The 14,604-nt window shown below is 44.1% G+C and overlaps 1 protein-coding gene across 1 annotated transcript in view; it reads left to right on the forward strand.

Moving 5' to 3' along the window:
• Positions 1 to 14,604, forward strand: part of LOC117517415 (cilia- and flagella-associated protein 54-like) — a 133,783-nt gene that overhangs the window by 18,855 nt on the left and 100,324 nt on the right. Inside the window, exons 11-19 of the mRNA XM_034178419.1 lie at positions 6,781 to 6,893; positions 7,074 to 7,149; positions 8,179 to 8,264; positions 12,011 to 12,145; positions 12,481 to 12,628; positions 12,880 to 12,935; positions 13,110 to 13,238; positions 13,338 to 13,575; positions 14,379 to 14,515. Coding sequence (XP_034034310.1) covers positions 6,781 to 6,893; positions 7,074 to 7,149; positions 8,179 to 8,264; positions 12,011 to 12,145; positions 12,481 to 12,628; positions 12,880 to 12,935; positions 13,110 to 13,238; positions 13,338 to 13,575; positions 14,379 to 14,515 — 1,118 coding nt within the window. The remainder of the gene's footprint in view (positions 1 to 6,780; positions 6,894 to 7,073; positions 7,150 to 8,178; positions 8,265 to 12,010; positions 12,146 to 12,480; positions 12,629 to 12,879; positions 12,936 to 13,109; positions 13,239 to 13,337; positions 13,576 to 14,378; positions 14,516 to 14,604) is intronic.

Here is a 14,604-nt window from a genome sequence, read left to right on the forward strand (position 1 = left end):
AAGGTGCCGCCATCTTGTTTGCAAACATAGATAGAGATCCACAGGGAGGGTATTACAGCATGCCACGGAGCAGGTGATTAGAGACTCTGCAAGACTTATGACAAATGTGGGTGTGGCATCCATTAGCTTGATTAGGAGTTGATGCGGTAAACCATCAACTCCTCAACTACGACTGAACTCGAAGCTAGACTGCCTGATATCTTAGCTTCACATTTGTATGTTGTATGCAAAGGTTTGGGCACCCCTGATGATTTCCATGATTTTCCTTTATAAATCATTGGTTGTTTGGATCAGCAATTTCAGTTAAACATATCATATAGCAGACAAACAGTGATATTTGAGAAGTAAAATGAAGTTTCTAGGATTTACAGAAAGTGTGCAATAATTATTTAAACAAAATTGGGCAGGTGCATCAATTTGGGCACCCTTGTCATTTTATTGATTTCAGTACATTTAGCACTAATTATTGGAACACAAAATTGGTTTGGTAAGCTCATCGACCCTTGACCTTATTACACAGGGGAATCCAATCATGAGAAAGGGTATTTAAGGTGGTCATTTGCAAATGTTTCCTCTCTTTCATCTCTTCTAATGAGTGGCAACATGGGAACCTCTAAACAACTCTCAAATGACCTGAATACAAAGATTGCTCAACATCATGGTTTAGGGGAAGGATACAAAAAGCTATCTCAGAGATTTCAGCTGTCAGTTTCCACTGTGAAGAACATAGTGAGAAAATGTTAGACCACAGGCACAGTACTAGTTAAGGCCCGAAGTGGCAGGCCAAGATAAATCTCAGATAAGCTAAAGCGAAGGATGGTGAGAACAGTCATAGTCAACCCACATACCTGCTCCAAAGACCTACAACATGATCTTGTTGCAGATAGTGTCTCTGTGCATCGTTCAACTATACAGCGCACTTTGCACAAAAAGATGCTGTATGATGCTGTAATGCAGAGGAATCCTTTTCTACGTACACGCCACAAACAGTGTCGGTCAAGGTATGCTAAATTACATTTGAACAAGCCAGCTTCATTTTGGAATAAGGTGCTGTGGACTGATGAAACTAAATTTGAGTTATTTGGACATAACAAGGGGCGGTATGCATGGCTGAAGAAGAACACAGCATTCCATGATTTTAAGCGGGCTGTCCATGCTCAGAAACCAACAAACCTGAGATGTTTTGTAAAGAAGAATGGTCCAAAATACCTTCAACCAGAATCCAGACTCTCATTGGAAGCTATAGGAAGCATTTAGTGGCTGTTATTTCTGCAAAAGGAGGATCTACTAAATATTGATGTATTTGTTCTGTTGGGTTGCCCAAAATTAGGCACCTGCCTAATTTTATTTAAAGAATTATTGCACACTTTCTGTAAATCCTAGAAACTTACTTTCACTTCTCAAATATCACTGTGTTTGCCTGCTATATGATGTATTTAACTGAAATTGCTGATCCAAACAACCAATGATTTATAAAGGAAAATCATGGAAATCAGGGGTGCCCAAACTTTTGCATACAGCTGTATATTAAAACCACGCCCCAAAAACACAGTCACCTTGGTTCAATGATTACTAGTGTGACCTCAAGCATAAGGCTAGAGATCTAGAACAGAAATGGCGTAGTTCAAAATTAGAAGTATTCCACCTCGCATACACTGCTGGCTACAAAGTGGACCTATTACTCTAATTTGATCAACAAAAACAAGCATAACTCAGATTTCTTGTTCGACATAGTGGCAACACTTATTCATGGACACCCACCTGTAAGTCGCGCTCCTTTTACAGCACAAGATTTCTTGGATTACTTTGAGAAGAAAATAGACATCATTAGGCTAAACATATGTCAGCATGCCTTAACCCAACCACTACACCCTGCTATTGAGGTGGTTGCCATTACTGAGGTATTACCTAGATTTAAAGAATTTGATAGTATCTCACTAGGTGTATTCACGAAACTCGTAACATCTGCAAAAAGCACAACCTGCTTATTTGATCCGATACCAACAAAAATGTTTAAGGACCTGTGGTCCACTCTTGTGCTGACTGTGCTGGAAATTATTAATCTCTCAATAACCTCGCAGTCTGTTCCTAAATGTTTCAAATCTGCAGTGATTAAACCATTACTTAACAAATCTAATCTTGACCCTAGTGTATTGAAAAACTATAGGCCGATATCAAATCTGTCGTTTAGCTCTAAAATTCTGGAAAAGGTGGTTTCACGGTAGCTTATCGACCTTACTAAGAATAATCTTTTTGAGCCACTGCAGTCTGCTTTTAGAAAATATCATTGGATTTGGACACCACTACGGTTCTGGTGCTGTTAGATCTTAGTGCTGCGTTTGATACAGTGGACCATCATATTCTTCTCAATAGGCTGGAGAATCATTTTGGGATTACTGGGAATGCCCTTGCATGGTTGACATCATACCTGACTAGTCGTTCTCACTGTGTTTTGTACAATAACACTATCTCTAACCTTAATGACATGAAATTTGGGGATCCACAGGGTCTGTCTTAGGCCCCCTGGTTTTCTCCCTTTATATAGGACCCCTTGGGCACATATTGCGGCGTTTTTTGGATTATCTTTCATTGCTATGCTGATGATTATCTGTTATACATGCCGATAACGGCTCGTAATCTCATCCACATAAAATCGTTAGAAGATTGCCTTGCATCAGTGAAAAGCTGGATGTCTATCAACTCCCTACTTTTAAACTCTGATAAGACTGAAATGATGGTTCTTGGTCCAGTGAGACATCGGCATCAATTTGACCAGCTAACGCTTAGCCTAGACTGCTTCATACATCACAATGGCAAAGTGAGGAACCTTGGGGTAATTTTTGATCCTACATTGTCCTTTGACCTCCACATTAGAGATACACTCAACAAAAATATAAATGCAACACTTTTGGTTTTGCTCCCATTTTGTATGAGATGAACTCAAAGATCTAAAACCTTTTCCACATACACAATATCACCATTTCCCTCAAATATTGTTCACAAACCAGTCTAAATCTGTGATAGTGAGCACTTCTCCTTTGCTGAGATAATCCATCCCACCACACAGGTGTGCCATATCAAGATGCTGATTAGACACCATGATTAGTGCACAGGTGTGCCTTAGACTGCCCACAATAAAAGGCCACTCTGAAAGGTGCAGTTTTGTTTTATTGGGGGGGGGGGGGGGGGATACCAGTCAGTATCTGGTGTGACCACCATTTGCCTCATGCAGTGCAACACATCTCCTTCGCATCATCCGTGAAGAGAACACCTCTCCAACGTGCCAAACACCAGCGAATGTGAGCATTTGCCCACTCAAGTCGGTTACGACGATGAACTAGAGTCATGTCGAGACCCTGATGAGGACGACGAGCATGCAGATGAGCTTCCCTGAGATGGTTTCTGACAGTTTGTGCAGAAATTCTTTGGTTATGCAAACCGATTGTTTCAGCAGCTGTCTGAGTGGCTGGTCTCAGATGATCTTGGAGGTGAACATGCTGGATGTGGAGGTCCTGGGCTGGTGTGGTTACACGTGGTCTGCGATTGTGAGGCTGGTTGGATGTACTGCCAAATTCTCTGAAACACCTTTGGAGATGGCTTATGGTAGAGAAATGAACATTCAATACACGAGCAACAGCTCTGGTTGACATTCCTGCTGTCAGCATGCCAGTTGCACGCTCCCTCAAATCTTGCGACATCTGTGGCATTGTGCTGTGTGATAAAACTGCACCTTTCAGAGTGGCCTTTTATTGTGGGCAGTCTAAGGCACACCTGTGCACTAATCATGGTGTCTAATCAGCATCTTGATATGGCACACCTGTGAGGTGGGATGGATTATCTCAGCAAAGGAGACGTGCTCACTATCACAGATTTAGACTGGTTTGTGAACAATATTTGAGGGAAATGGTGATATTGTGTATGTGGAAAAAGTTTTAGATCTTTGAGTTCATCTCATACAAAATGGGAGCAAAACCAAAAGTGTTGCGTTTATATTTTTGTTGAGTGTATTATGAAGACTGCCCCTCCCTGAGCCTGGTTCTGCTGGAGGTTTCTTCCTGTTAAAAGGGAGTTTTTCCTTCCCACTGTAGCCAAGTGCTTGCTCACAGGGGGTCGTTTTGACTGTTGGGGTTTTACATAATTATTGTATGGCCTTGCCTTACAATATAAAGCGCCTTGGGGCAACTGTTTGTTGTGATTTGGCGCTATATATAAAAAAAAAATTGATTGATTGATTGATTCCACCTGCGAAATATAGAGAAGATTTGTCCCATGCTATGGCTGATGCTGAGACCATGATTCATTCGCTTGTCTCTTCTAGATTGGACTACTGCAATGTTCTATTTTCTGGTTTACCGCAGTCCAACATTAGGGGTCTCCAATTGGTTCAAAATGCAGCTGCCAGACTTTTGACAGGAAGCATAACGTTTGACCACATTACACCCATTTTTGGTGTCTCTTCACTGGCTTCCAGTCCCTGTCAGATCAGATTTTAAGGTTCTGCTGCTAACCTATAAAATTGTTCACGGACTGGCACCTCCCTACTTTGCTGACCTAATTAAACCCTACGTACCGGCCCGGACTCTGCGCTCTCAGGGTGCAGGACTACTTCGTGTCCCTTGGGTGAATAAAAAGTCTGCATGTCACAGAGCTTTCTCTTATTGTACCCCTGTTCTGTGGAATGATTTTCCTGCATCAGTAAAACAGTCAGATTCTGTAGAGACTTTCAAGTCCAGACTTACGACTTAGTTATTTTCCCTTTTGTATGGCTAGCATACTGGCATAGTATGTTACTATGCTTTTTACCCTTTTAAATTCATTTTATTAGGAAATGGAGCGGGCCGCGGCCTCAACTTTATCTAAAGTCTGGGTCTTTTAGTGAAACTGAGGGCTAGTGGTTGGCAATCACCTTAGTACGACATCTGTTGGAAAAGTATATGACCTTTTTTTTTTTTTTTGCAAAAACCTGATGGATTTGAATCAAGCGTGCTTGCATGAGCCATCCTTGAACCTTCGTGTGCATGTGTGAATTTTTTCATGCCTGTTGATTGCGTCAGTTGCTGGCAAGCAACATTTGTGTGAGGTCGTGTGTAGTGCTCTCGGTGGATTTTCATTGCAAGGAAAATGAAGGAACGACTGGAGCAGCGCTACTGCATCAAATTTTGCCAGAAACTCGGCGACAGCCAGGTGGAAACCATTTGGAAGATTCAGACGGCTTTCGGTGGCTTTTCAGTCGTGTGACTACCCGAGAAATTGTGGAAGAGGTGGGCATCATTTTTCGGAGTCCAGCATGTCCTGTGAGACTTCAACACGAAGGTGCTTTTGCTCCGCCGTCAGCAGCTTTGGCACGAATTTCGCCGCCACTCTTTTCATGGCCAAATCTTCTGTCACAGTGGAATGTGCTGAAAAAGTGCTGATGTCCACCTCTTCCGCAATTTCTCGGATAGTCACATGACGATCCTGCATCACCACAGCGTTCACTTTGGAATGATCTGGTCATTTCAGCATGTTGATGGCCGACCGGAGTGTGGCTTGCTCTCCACCGTTGCGCGGACGTCTTTAAATCGGTTGTACCACTCCTTAATCTGTGTGATGCCCATAGCATCATCACCGAAAGCCGTCTGAATCTTCCAAATGGTTTCCACCTGGCTGTCGCCCAGTTTCTGGCAAAATTTGATGCAGTAGCGCTGCTCCAGTTGTTCCGTCATTTTCCTTGCAATGAAAACCACCGAGAGCACAACACACGACCTCACACAAATGCTGCTTTCCAGCAAATGACGCAATCAACAGGCGTGAAAAATTCACGCATGCGCACAAAGGTTCAAGGTTGGCTCATGCAAGCACGCTTCATTCAAATCCATCAGGTTTTTGCAAAAAAAAATAAGGTCTGATACTTTTCTAACAGACCTTGTATTTGTTCTGTTTTTTATTTGTTGCTTACTGCTGACAATTTATACTGTATTTGTTGTCTTTCCGTTGCTTGATTCTGTTTTTTCTCTCTGTTCAACCCAGTCTCACAGCAAGTCGTGATTCAGCAGCACAAAATATACATTAATCTATTGGTTTGTGATATTGTGACGAAAAGCGCCTCATTTTCGTCACAGCAGCACAAAATCATTTTAATTCGTTCCGTGATGGCTGCACGAAATTAAAAGTAAAGCGGGGGAGTCGGAGTTGGTTATGGTTAGGGTTGGGGGAAGGAGTGGGATTAGGTTATGGTTAAGGTTCGGGTTGGGGGTAGGAGTAGGGAAAGTAATAGTGAGTTTAAAAAACCCATCACAAAAATTTGACTCATTTCGTGACGGGAGCACAAAAAAAAACATGCGAGACTGAGCTGCTCTGTTTGAGGTGCGGCTCCATCCAGAGATGGGACTGGTGTCTACTTCTGCAATCTTCCCATCCTGTGCACCGGCAAAATTTCCTGTATATTTGTTTTGTAAATTGTTTTGTCAATTGTGTCAGTAGCATGGCCCAAGCAGAGGGTCACCCCTTTGAGTCTGGTCTGTTTGAGGTTTCTTCCTCAAATCATCAGAGGGAGTTTTTCCTTACCTCTGTTGCCTGTGTGCCTGCTCTGGGGTTGTTACGTTAGACCTTAATTGTGTGAAGTTCCTTGAGGCCTCTTTGTTGTGATATGGTGCTCTATAAATGAAATAAATTAAATAGTAGTTTTCAAAAAAGCTATATCATACAGTATGGCCCATTTAAATAATCAGTGTTGTTTATATCACATGACAATGAATGTTGTGCTCTGTGATGTATGTTAGTGTGATGTTCTGTTACTAGGACAAAATAAAGTATCTGTCATGTCTGCGGTGAAGTTCATTAAGCTGTTGTTCCAGTACAAGCAGCTGGATGTTTTTGCTGCATTTACCAGACAGATGCTGCAGATTCTGCCTGTGAGTAGCACACAAGTATGTGATTATCATTAGTTACAAATGGTGATTACATTCCAACATCCTTCTCTTGTGTATTCCTATTGAAGTTTAATGTGTGCTCTCTGTCTAAAGGGGTTTTGTGTGTGCATGCTCACACTTGCATCCTTTTGCATACTTGTCATTACTATCCTTGTATTCCAGGATGTTCAAGGCCAATTATTCAGGAAGGCAGAGCTGGAGCTTGCTTTACTTAACAGTTTCAACTCTTTCCAATCCGGTATGGTATAACTGTGCCACAGATGGCTCTGTTTAGATTTGTATAACTTGAACCTTTATTGATAAAGAATAATAGAAGGAACAAAGAATTACTTTGTTCCTTCTTTTGACAATTACTTTGACTGACCTGTGGGCTTCTTCTTCTTGGTTATATTCCATGGCTTCCATAAAGAAAGGGTTTGAAGTTAATACAAAAATGTCTATATAAAATAAGCTGTTAGCACATTTATTTCCCACTTTCCAAGTATTAGATGACATGGGCTGTGATGTCCTTTTAGGCTTCCAAATTATGGTTGATCTAATAATAGTTTATCCCTATCTACTCACTCATATCATAAATCATCAATCATTCTTATATTGGCTGCACAGTCAGCTGACTCACAACAAACTATCACATTCATCCGTGCATTTGAATCACTCTATTTCAGGGGTGACCAAGTTCGGTCCTCGAGAGCCACCTTCCTGACACTCTTAGTTGTCTCCCTGTTGTCTCCCTTGCTCCAACACACCTGAATCCAATGAAAGACTCGTTAGCAGACTTTTAATGAGCCTTTCATTGGATTTAGGTGTGTTGGAGCAGGGAGACAACTAAGAGTGTCAGGAAGGTGGTTCTCGAGGACCAAACTTGGCCACCCCTGCTCTATTTGATGTGGTCACCATCACTACTTGTGTCAGTTGCTGTAGTGGCCACCAAGGAGTCTCCTTAACTGCCTCCGTATGTAAGTTAACATCTTGTATGGTTGTTTGAAGGATTAACAGATCACATTATTTTGGAAATGTTAGGATTACTGTATATGTTTTAGCAAAAATCATTGAACCTGCTTGACATCTTTTGAAAGCGTATATCCCTTTAACACGAGAGCCATTTCTGCCAGATCTAACTACATAATCATTCACTGCAAATGGCCACATATTTGATGCAATTGTGCTGCTGAAGTTATGTGCTTATGACTATAATTCTCCAAAGTCACCAACTTTATTTGTTTTGAATGACACTGTTTGTTTTTTGGATGGGGCGGATCTTTTTCAGCACGACAAAAGTCTGGATCCTCAAAGACGGAAGAGCTTGTTTCCCTTGTAGAGACTCTACAGAAATCTGTTTGTGGCTCTGTTCCTGTAAGTGTCATTGCTTATCTTGGTGGACTGTTCTCTGTCATTATACCCTCTGCAAGCAAAAATTTGAAGGGTTTATTTGGGGGGTGGGTTTATATAGGAATCTCACTGTCTGTCTACTCCATGTATTAATGTAAACAATTAAATTAATACAGTGACTGGAAGCACAACTTCTAAACTGCTTTATGGATTTTAGTAAAATGTCACACAATGTTAGCATAGGTACCATGTGATTTGTAAGAAGGAAAATAATTGTAGGCTGACATCTTCAAAGAAAGATGATTGGACTGTTGTTTTCTTTAATGTACAATATCATGTTTATTGATTCCATGCGCACAGGGTGATCAGTTTATTAATTTAAGTATTTTGTTGTGGAAGATTTTACTACCACTACCACCAATACATAATACATAACATATGCAACTAAATAATATGGCAGAGTGGGTGGTATTTTCTGAGCATGATCACAGATCTCCCTCCTGTGGGTTCACCACCTGCAGAGGGGGCCATAGGGGTCGGGTGCAGAGACGATTGGGTGGCAGTCGAGGGCGGGTGGCCCGGCGGCCTGGTCCGCGATCACAGCCCCTGGCTGTCGGGACGTGGAATGTCACCTCTCTAGGGGGGAAGGAGCCTGAGCTTGTGTGGAGGGTTGAGAGATACCGACAAGAGATAGTCGGGCTCACCTCCACGCACAGCTTGGGCCCTGGTACCCAACTCCTGGAGAGGGGCTGGACGCTCCACTTTTCTGGCATTGCCCATGGGGAGAGGCGGAGAGCTGGGGTAGCATTGCTTATTGCTCCCCAGCTCAGTCGCCATGTGTAGGAGTTCACTCCGGTGAACGAGAGGGTCGTGTCCCTACGCCTTCGGGTTGGGGACAGGCCTCTCACCGTTTTCTCGGTCTACGGGCTGAGCGGCAGTGCAGAGTACCCAGCCTTCTTGGAGTCCCTGGGAGGGGTACTAGATAGTGCTCCAACTGGGGACTCCATTGTTCTCCTGGGGGATTTCAATGCCCACGTGGGCAGCAACAGTGAGACCTGGAGGGGGGTGATCGGGAAGCACGGCCTCCCCAATCTGAAAGCACGGCCTCCCCAATCTGAATACGACTGGTGTTCATTTGTTGGACTTCTGTGCTAGTCACAGTTTGTCCATCATGAACACCATGTTCGAGCACAAGGGTGCCCATAAGTGCACATGGCACCAGGACACCCTGAGCCGGGGGTTGATGATTGACTTTGCAGTCGTATCATCTGACCTTCGGCCACGTGTCTCGGACACTCGGGTGAAGAAGGGGGCTGAGCTGTCGACCGATCACCACCTGGTGGTTAGTTGGATCCGCTGGGAGGGGAGGAAGCCGGTCAGACCTGGCAGGCCCAAACGTATCGTGACGGTCTGCTGGGAATGACTGGCGGAACCCTGTGTCAGCGAGGTCTTCAACTCCCACCTCTGGGAGAGCTCCTCCCAGATCCCGGGGGAGGTTGGAGACATGGACTCCGAGTGGACCATGTTCTCCACCTACATTGTCGATGCGGCCGCTTGTAGCTGTGGCCGCAGGGTCTCTGGTGCCTGCTGTGGCGGCAGTCTCCGAACCCAGTGGTGGACGCCGGAATTAAGGGATGCCGTCAAGCTCAAGAAGGAGTCCTACTTGTCTTTGTTGGTGAGTGGGACCCTGGAGGCAGCTCACAGGTACAGGCAGGCCAAGCGTGCCGCAGCCCGTGCGGTCGCAAAGGCAAAAACACGTGTCTGGGAGGAGTTCGGGGAGGCCATGGAATAGGATTTTCATTCGGCCTCGAAGAAATTCTGGCAAACCGTCCGACGCCTCAGGAGGCGGAAGCAGCTCTCCACCAGCACTATCTACGGTGCGGGTGGGGAGCTGTTGACCCTGACTGGGGATGTTGTTGGGCGGTGGAAGGAATACTTCGAGGATCTCCTCAATCCCATCGTCACGTCTTCCGAATAGGAAGCAGAGACTGGGGACTCAGAGGCGGACTCATCCATCACCCAGGCCAAAGTCACTGAGGTGGTTAGAAAGCTCTTTGGTGGCAAGGCTCCTGGGGTGGATGAAATCCGTCCTGAGTACCTTAAGTCTCTGGATGTTGTGGGACTGTCTTGGTTGACATGCCTCTGCAACATCGCGCAGCAGTCGGGGACAGTGCCTCTGGATTGGCAGACTGGGGTGGTGGTTCCTCTGTTTAAGAAGGGGGAGGAGATGGTGTGTTCCAACTACAGGGGGATCACACTCCTCAGCCTCCCCGGTAAGGTCTATTCCAGAGTACTGGAGAGGAGAATTCGACCGATAGTCGAACCTCGGATTCAGGAGGAGCAGTGTGGTTTTCGTCCTTGTCGTGGCACACTGGACCAGCTCTACACACTCCATCCGGTGCTCGAGGGTTCATGGGAGTTCGCCCAACCAGTCCACATGTGCTTTGTGGATCTGGAGAAGGCGTTCAACCGTGTCCCCCGGGGCACCCTGTGGGGTGTGCTCCGGGAGTATGGGGTCCGGGGTCCTTTGCTCAGGGGGAATCCGTTAGCACTGTTGTACTGTCGTGTTGACTGTCGTGTCGCAGCAGGTCATACAGGGACGACCTGCTGCGGTCCCTGTACGACCGCAGCAGGAGCTTGGCTCGCATTGCCGGTAGTAAGTCAAACCTGTTTCCAGTGCACGTTTGCCTCCTCCAGGGCTGCTCTTTGTCACTGGTTCTGTTCATTATCTTTTTGGACAGAATTTCTAGGCGCCGCCAGGGTGTAGAGGGGGTCTGGTTTGGGAACCACAGAATCTCATCTTTGCTGTTTGCGGACGATGTGGTTCTGTTGGTTTCGTCAAATCAGGACCTTCAGTGTGCACTGGGTTGGTTTGCAGCCGAGTGTGAAGCGTCCAGGATGAAAATCAGCACCCCCAAGTCCGAGGCCATGGTTCTCGACCGGAAAAAGGTTCCTTGCCCTCTTCAGGTCGGTGGAGTGTCCTTGCCTCAAGTGGAGGAGTTTTAATATCTCGGAGTCTTGTTCACGAGTGAGGCACGGATGGAGCGTGAGATCGACAAACGGATCGGTGCAGCGTCTGCAGTGATGCGGTCGCTGTATTGGACAGTCATGGTGAAGAGAGAGCTGAGTGGGGGGGCAAAGCTCTCGATTTACCGATCGATCTACGTTCCGACGCTCACCTATGGTCATGAGATTTGGTTCATGACCGAAAGAACGAGATCGCAAATACAAACGGCCGAGATGAGTTTCCTCCGCAGGGTGGCTGGGCGCTCCCTTAGAGATAGGGTGAGGAGCTCGGTCACTCGGGAGGAGCTCGGAGTCAAGCCGCTGCGCCTCCACGTCGAAAGGAGCCAGCTGCGGTGGCTCGGGCATCTTTTCCGGATGCCCCCTGGACGCCTCGCTGGAGAGGTGTTCCGGGCACGTCCCATCAGGAGGAGGCCCCGGGGAAGACCCAGGACACGCTGGAGGGACTACGTCTCTCGGCTGGCTTGGGAACACCTCAGGGTTCCCCCGGAGGAGCTGGGGGAGGTGTGTGTGGATCGGGAGGTCTGGGCGGCTTTGCTTGAGCTGCTGCCTCTGCGACCCGACTCCGGATAAAGAGGAAGAAAATGGATGGATGGATGGATGGATGGATCACAGATCTGTCGTTACTTATCATGCTGAATAAAATTAGCACTTTGTTCAGATGTTAAAATTTATAGCTATATCTTAAGGTGTGTTGGGTGTTGTCCCTATTTATTTTTAAGAGAACGTATGTGTTTGTGTTGGAGTTGCAGCTAGATGTCGACCTGGTTCTGGATATTGTGTTGTTTCTGTGGAATGAAATTAAAGCCCAGATGCAAAAGACTCAGTTGCAACACCCAAAATCTGAGCACTTCCCAGAGGAGATGGAGCACTACCAAAAGGTATGTGCAAAATATACCATGCAGACATCTTGGTTTATCAGTATGATTCATCATGGTTCAGTATGAAACTGCCAAGTTTCACTTTTATAGTAGCTTCAAGGGTTTTTTATCTCAAGGGTTTTTATGTGAATGCCATTGTAGAAAAAAGTTAAAAAGTATGAAATAAAACAACACACATGCATGAATTTATCATCATTGTATATATATATATATATATATATATATATATATATATATATATATATATATATATATATATATATATATATATATTGTTGTTGTTGTCCTACTTATTTTTTTTATTTACATGTTGTTTGTTTTGTGTACATTTGCAGTGGGTTCGGTGCCTGTATGTGCTGCATGATGTGGCAATAGTCTGTGATCTGTCTGCTGTTGACTGCATAATGATGGCAGAGATCACTCACAGATTGGCTGTGGTCCTCGAGAGTGCAGTGGAACACAATCAGCATATAAGCTGTCTGGGTGAGAAATTAAGTTATATTTCCTGTTTCGGTTTCCTTGACTCCTCTAATCACATAAATTAATACAGTGATATTTGGTATGTGTAAAGTGCAAACATGTGTGTATATATATATATATATATATATATATATATATATATATGTGTGTGTGTGTGTGTATATGTATGTATGTATGTATGTGTATATATATATAGACAGTGTTGTCCATACCATGGCAGTGAAAATGTGGTTATTTTGGTGTTTTGTATCTAGAAGCTAGTGAAGAAACCAGTGATCACGTGAAACCAAGCTCTTTGTCTGTTCTTGAGGTAAATTACATAATCGATGAACTGACAGTAATGTTATGCTCCATTATTCCACTAAAAATCTCACGAGGATAGAGACTGGCAGGGTGTCTAAATTACTATCATTAATAATGATTCTTAACTGGAGGATTATTCTTTGTCAGATTTCTCACAAACAATAATGCATCGTGTTTGTAGGGTTCAAGTACAAAGCTGCTTCAGAAGCTTTGCAATGTGTTGAAGAAGGGACTTGAAGCTGTGGCAAAGGGTCGAATTGCACTTATGTCTCAAGACTGCTCAGCAATTACTGACGCTGCCTACATCCAGGTGAACCTGTGCAACATGTTGGGAGTCACTTAATGAGATAAATTAACAGGAAAGCCTGCAGTTATTGAGAAACTGCTTGTTTTTCTCCCACTTTGATAGAAATTTAGATCTTCCTTTCCATCAACATCCTCCCTACCTTCTCTGCTTTCATCAGAAGAAGAAAATGGAAACAGTGGGTTGAGTAAGAGGGGGAAAATGGAACCCAGTGAGGACTCACATCATAAAACCTGTTGTCAAAGTCAGTCTACGCATAGAACCATGCTGGCTTTAGACCTTCACATGAAGCTGATCATCTGCTACCACAGAGCTACTCTGAAGTTACTGCAGCTAAATCCAGGTCCCATGCTGTGAACAATATTTGAGAGAAATAGGTCTTTCTTGTATAGAAAATGTTTTAGATCTTTGAGTTCAGCTCATGAAAAATGGGAGCAAAAAAAAAAGTGTTTATATTTTTGTTCAGAAACAACATTGTATAACCCCAAATCAGACAAGCTTAGGATGATGTGGAAAATGAAAATGGTTTCTTTTTTGGTGGGTCCCTTTTACACACACACACACACGCACGCACGAATTATTCATTTATTATTATTATTTTTATTGGGCACGGGTGGTGGCCGAGTGCTTAGTGCACTTGGCTTCAGTGCAAAAAGTTCCTGGTTCAAACCCCACCCCTGCTACATTTCTCCATGTAAAGTGGATTTGTTTCAGGAAGGGCATCCGGTGTAAAACCTGTGCCAATTCAACATGCAGATCCACCTTGGATGTGCTGTGGTGACCCCGAGTGAAAACAAGGGAGCAGCTGAAGGGACTTTTTACCACATTTTTGTTTTAATTTTATCACCAGATTGATGTGTCTCTTTCTCTCTTTTTTTTTGTCTTCAATACTCTGCACCACATTTTGTGAAAATCTCATCTTCTGTAATTATGTTCCTAGAGTTCAGAATATATCAGATAGAATATATCACACCTCATGTATTACAGCATTTTTTTTGTTTACATGGCACTTGCAGTGACAAATTTAAAGTAACTCCAGTTCTAAAAGATTTGTGTGCCACTTGCACTTCAAACGTCTTCCTAGACATGAACAGCGAGTCTCCAAGTGTGGTTGGTTGTTCTGAAACATTATGTTTTTATGTTTAGCTGTGACAGAGCATGAGTTACTGAATCGGATCAACAAGAACAAGGTGTCCAAAGCTATTTTCTTGATAGAGAAAGCTTTGTTGCTACACAACAGCACAGAGCCAAGACACAACAACAAATGCCGGGCCCTACTAGAGGTTAGCAATACATATACTCACACATAACCACAAGACATACACACACACACACACATGCGTGTATGTGGTAAAATGGTGTAAGATTTATT

The sequence above is a fragment of the Thalassophryne amazonica genome, chromosome 9, assembly GCF_902500255.1.
Source record: "Thalassophryne amazonica chromosome 9, fThaAma1.1, whole genome shotgun sequence".
Taxonomy (NCBI): Eukaryota; Metazoa; Chordata; class Actinopteri; order Batrachoidiformes; family Batrachoididae; genus Thalassophryne; species Thalassophryne amazonica.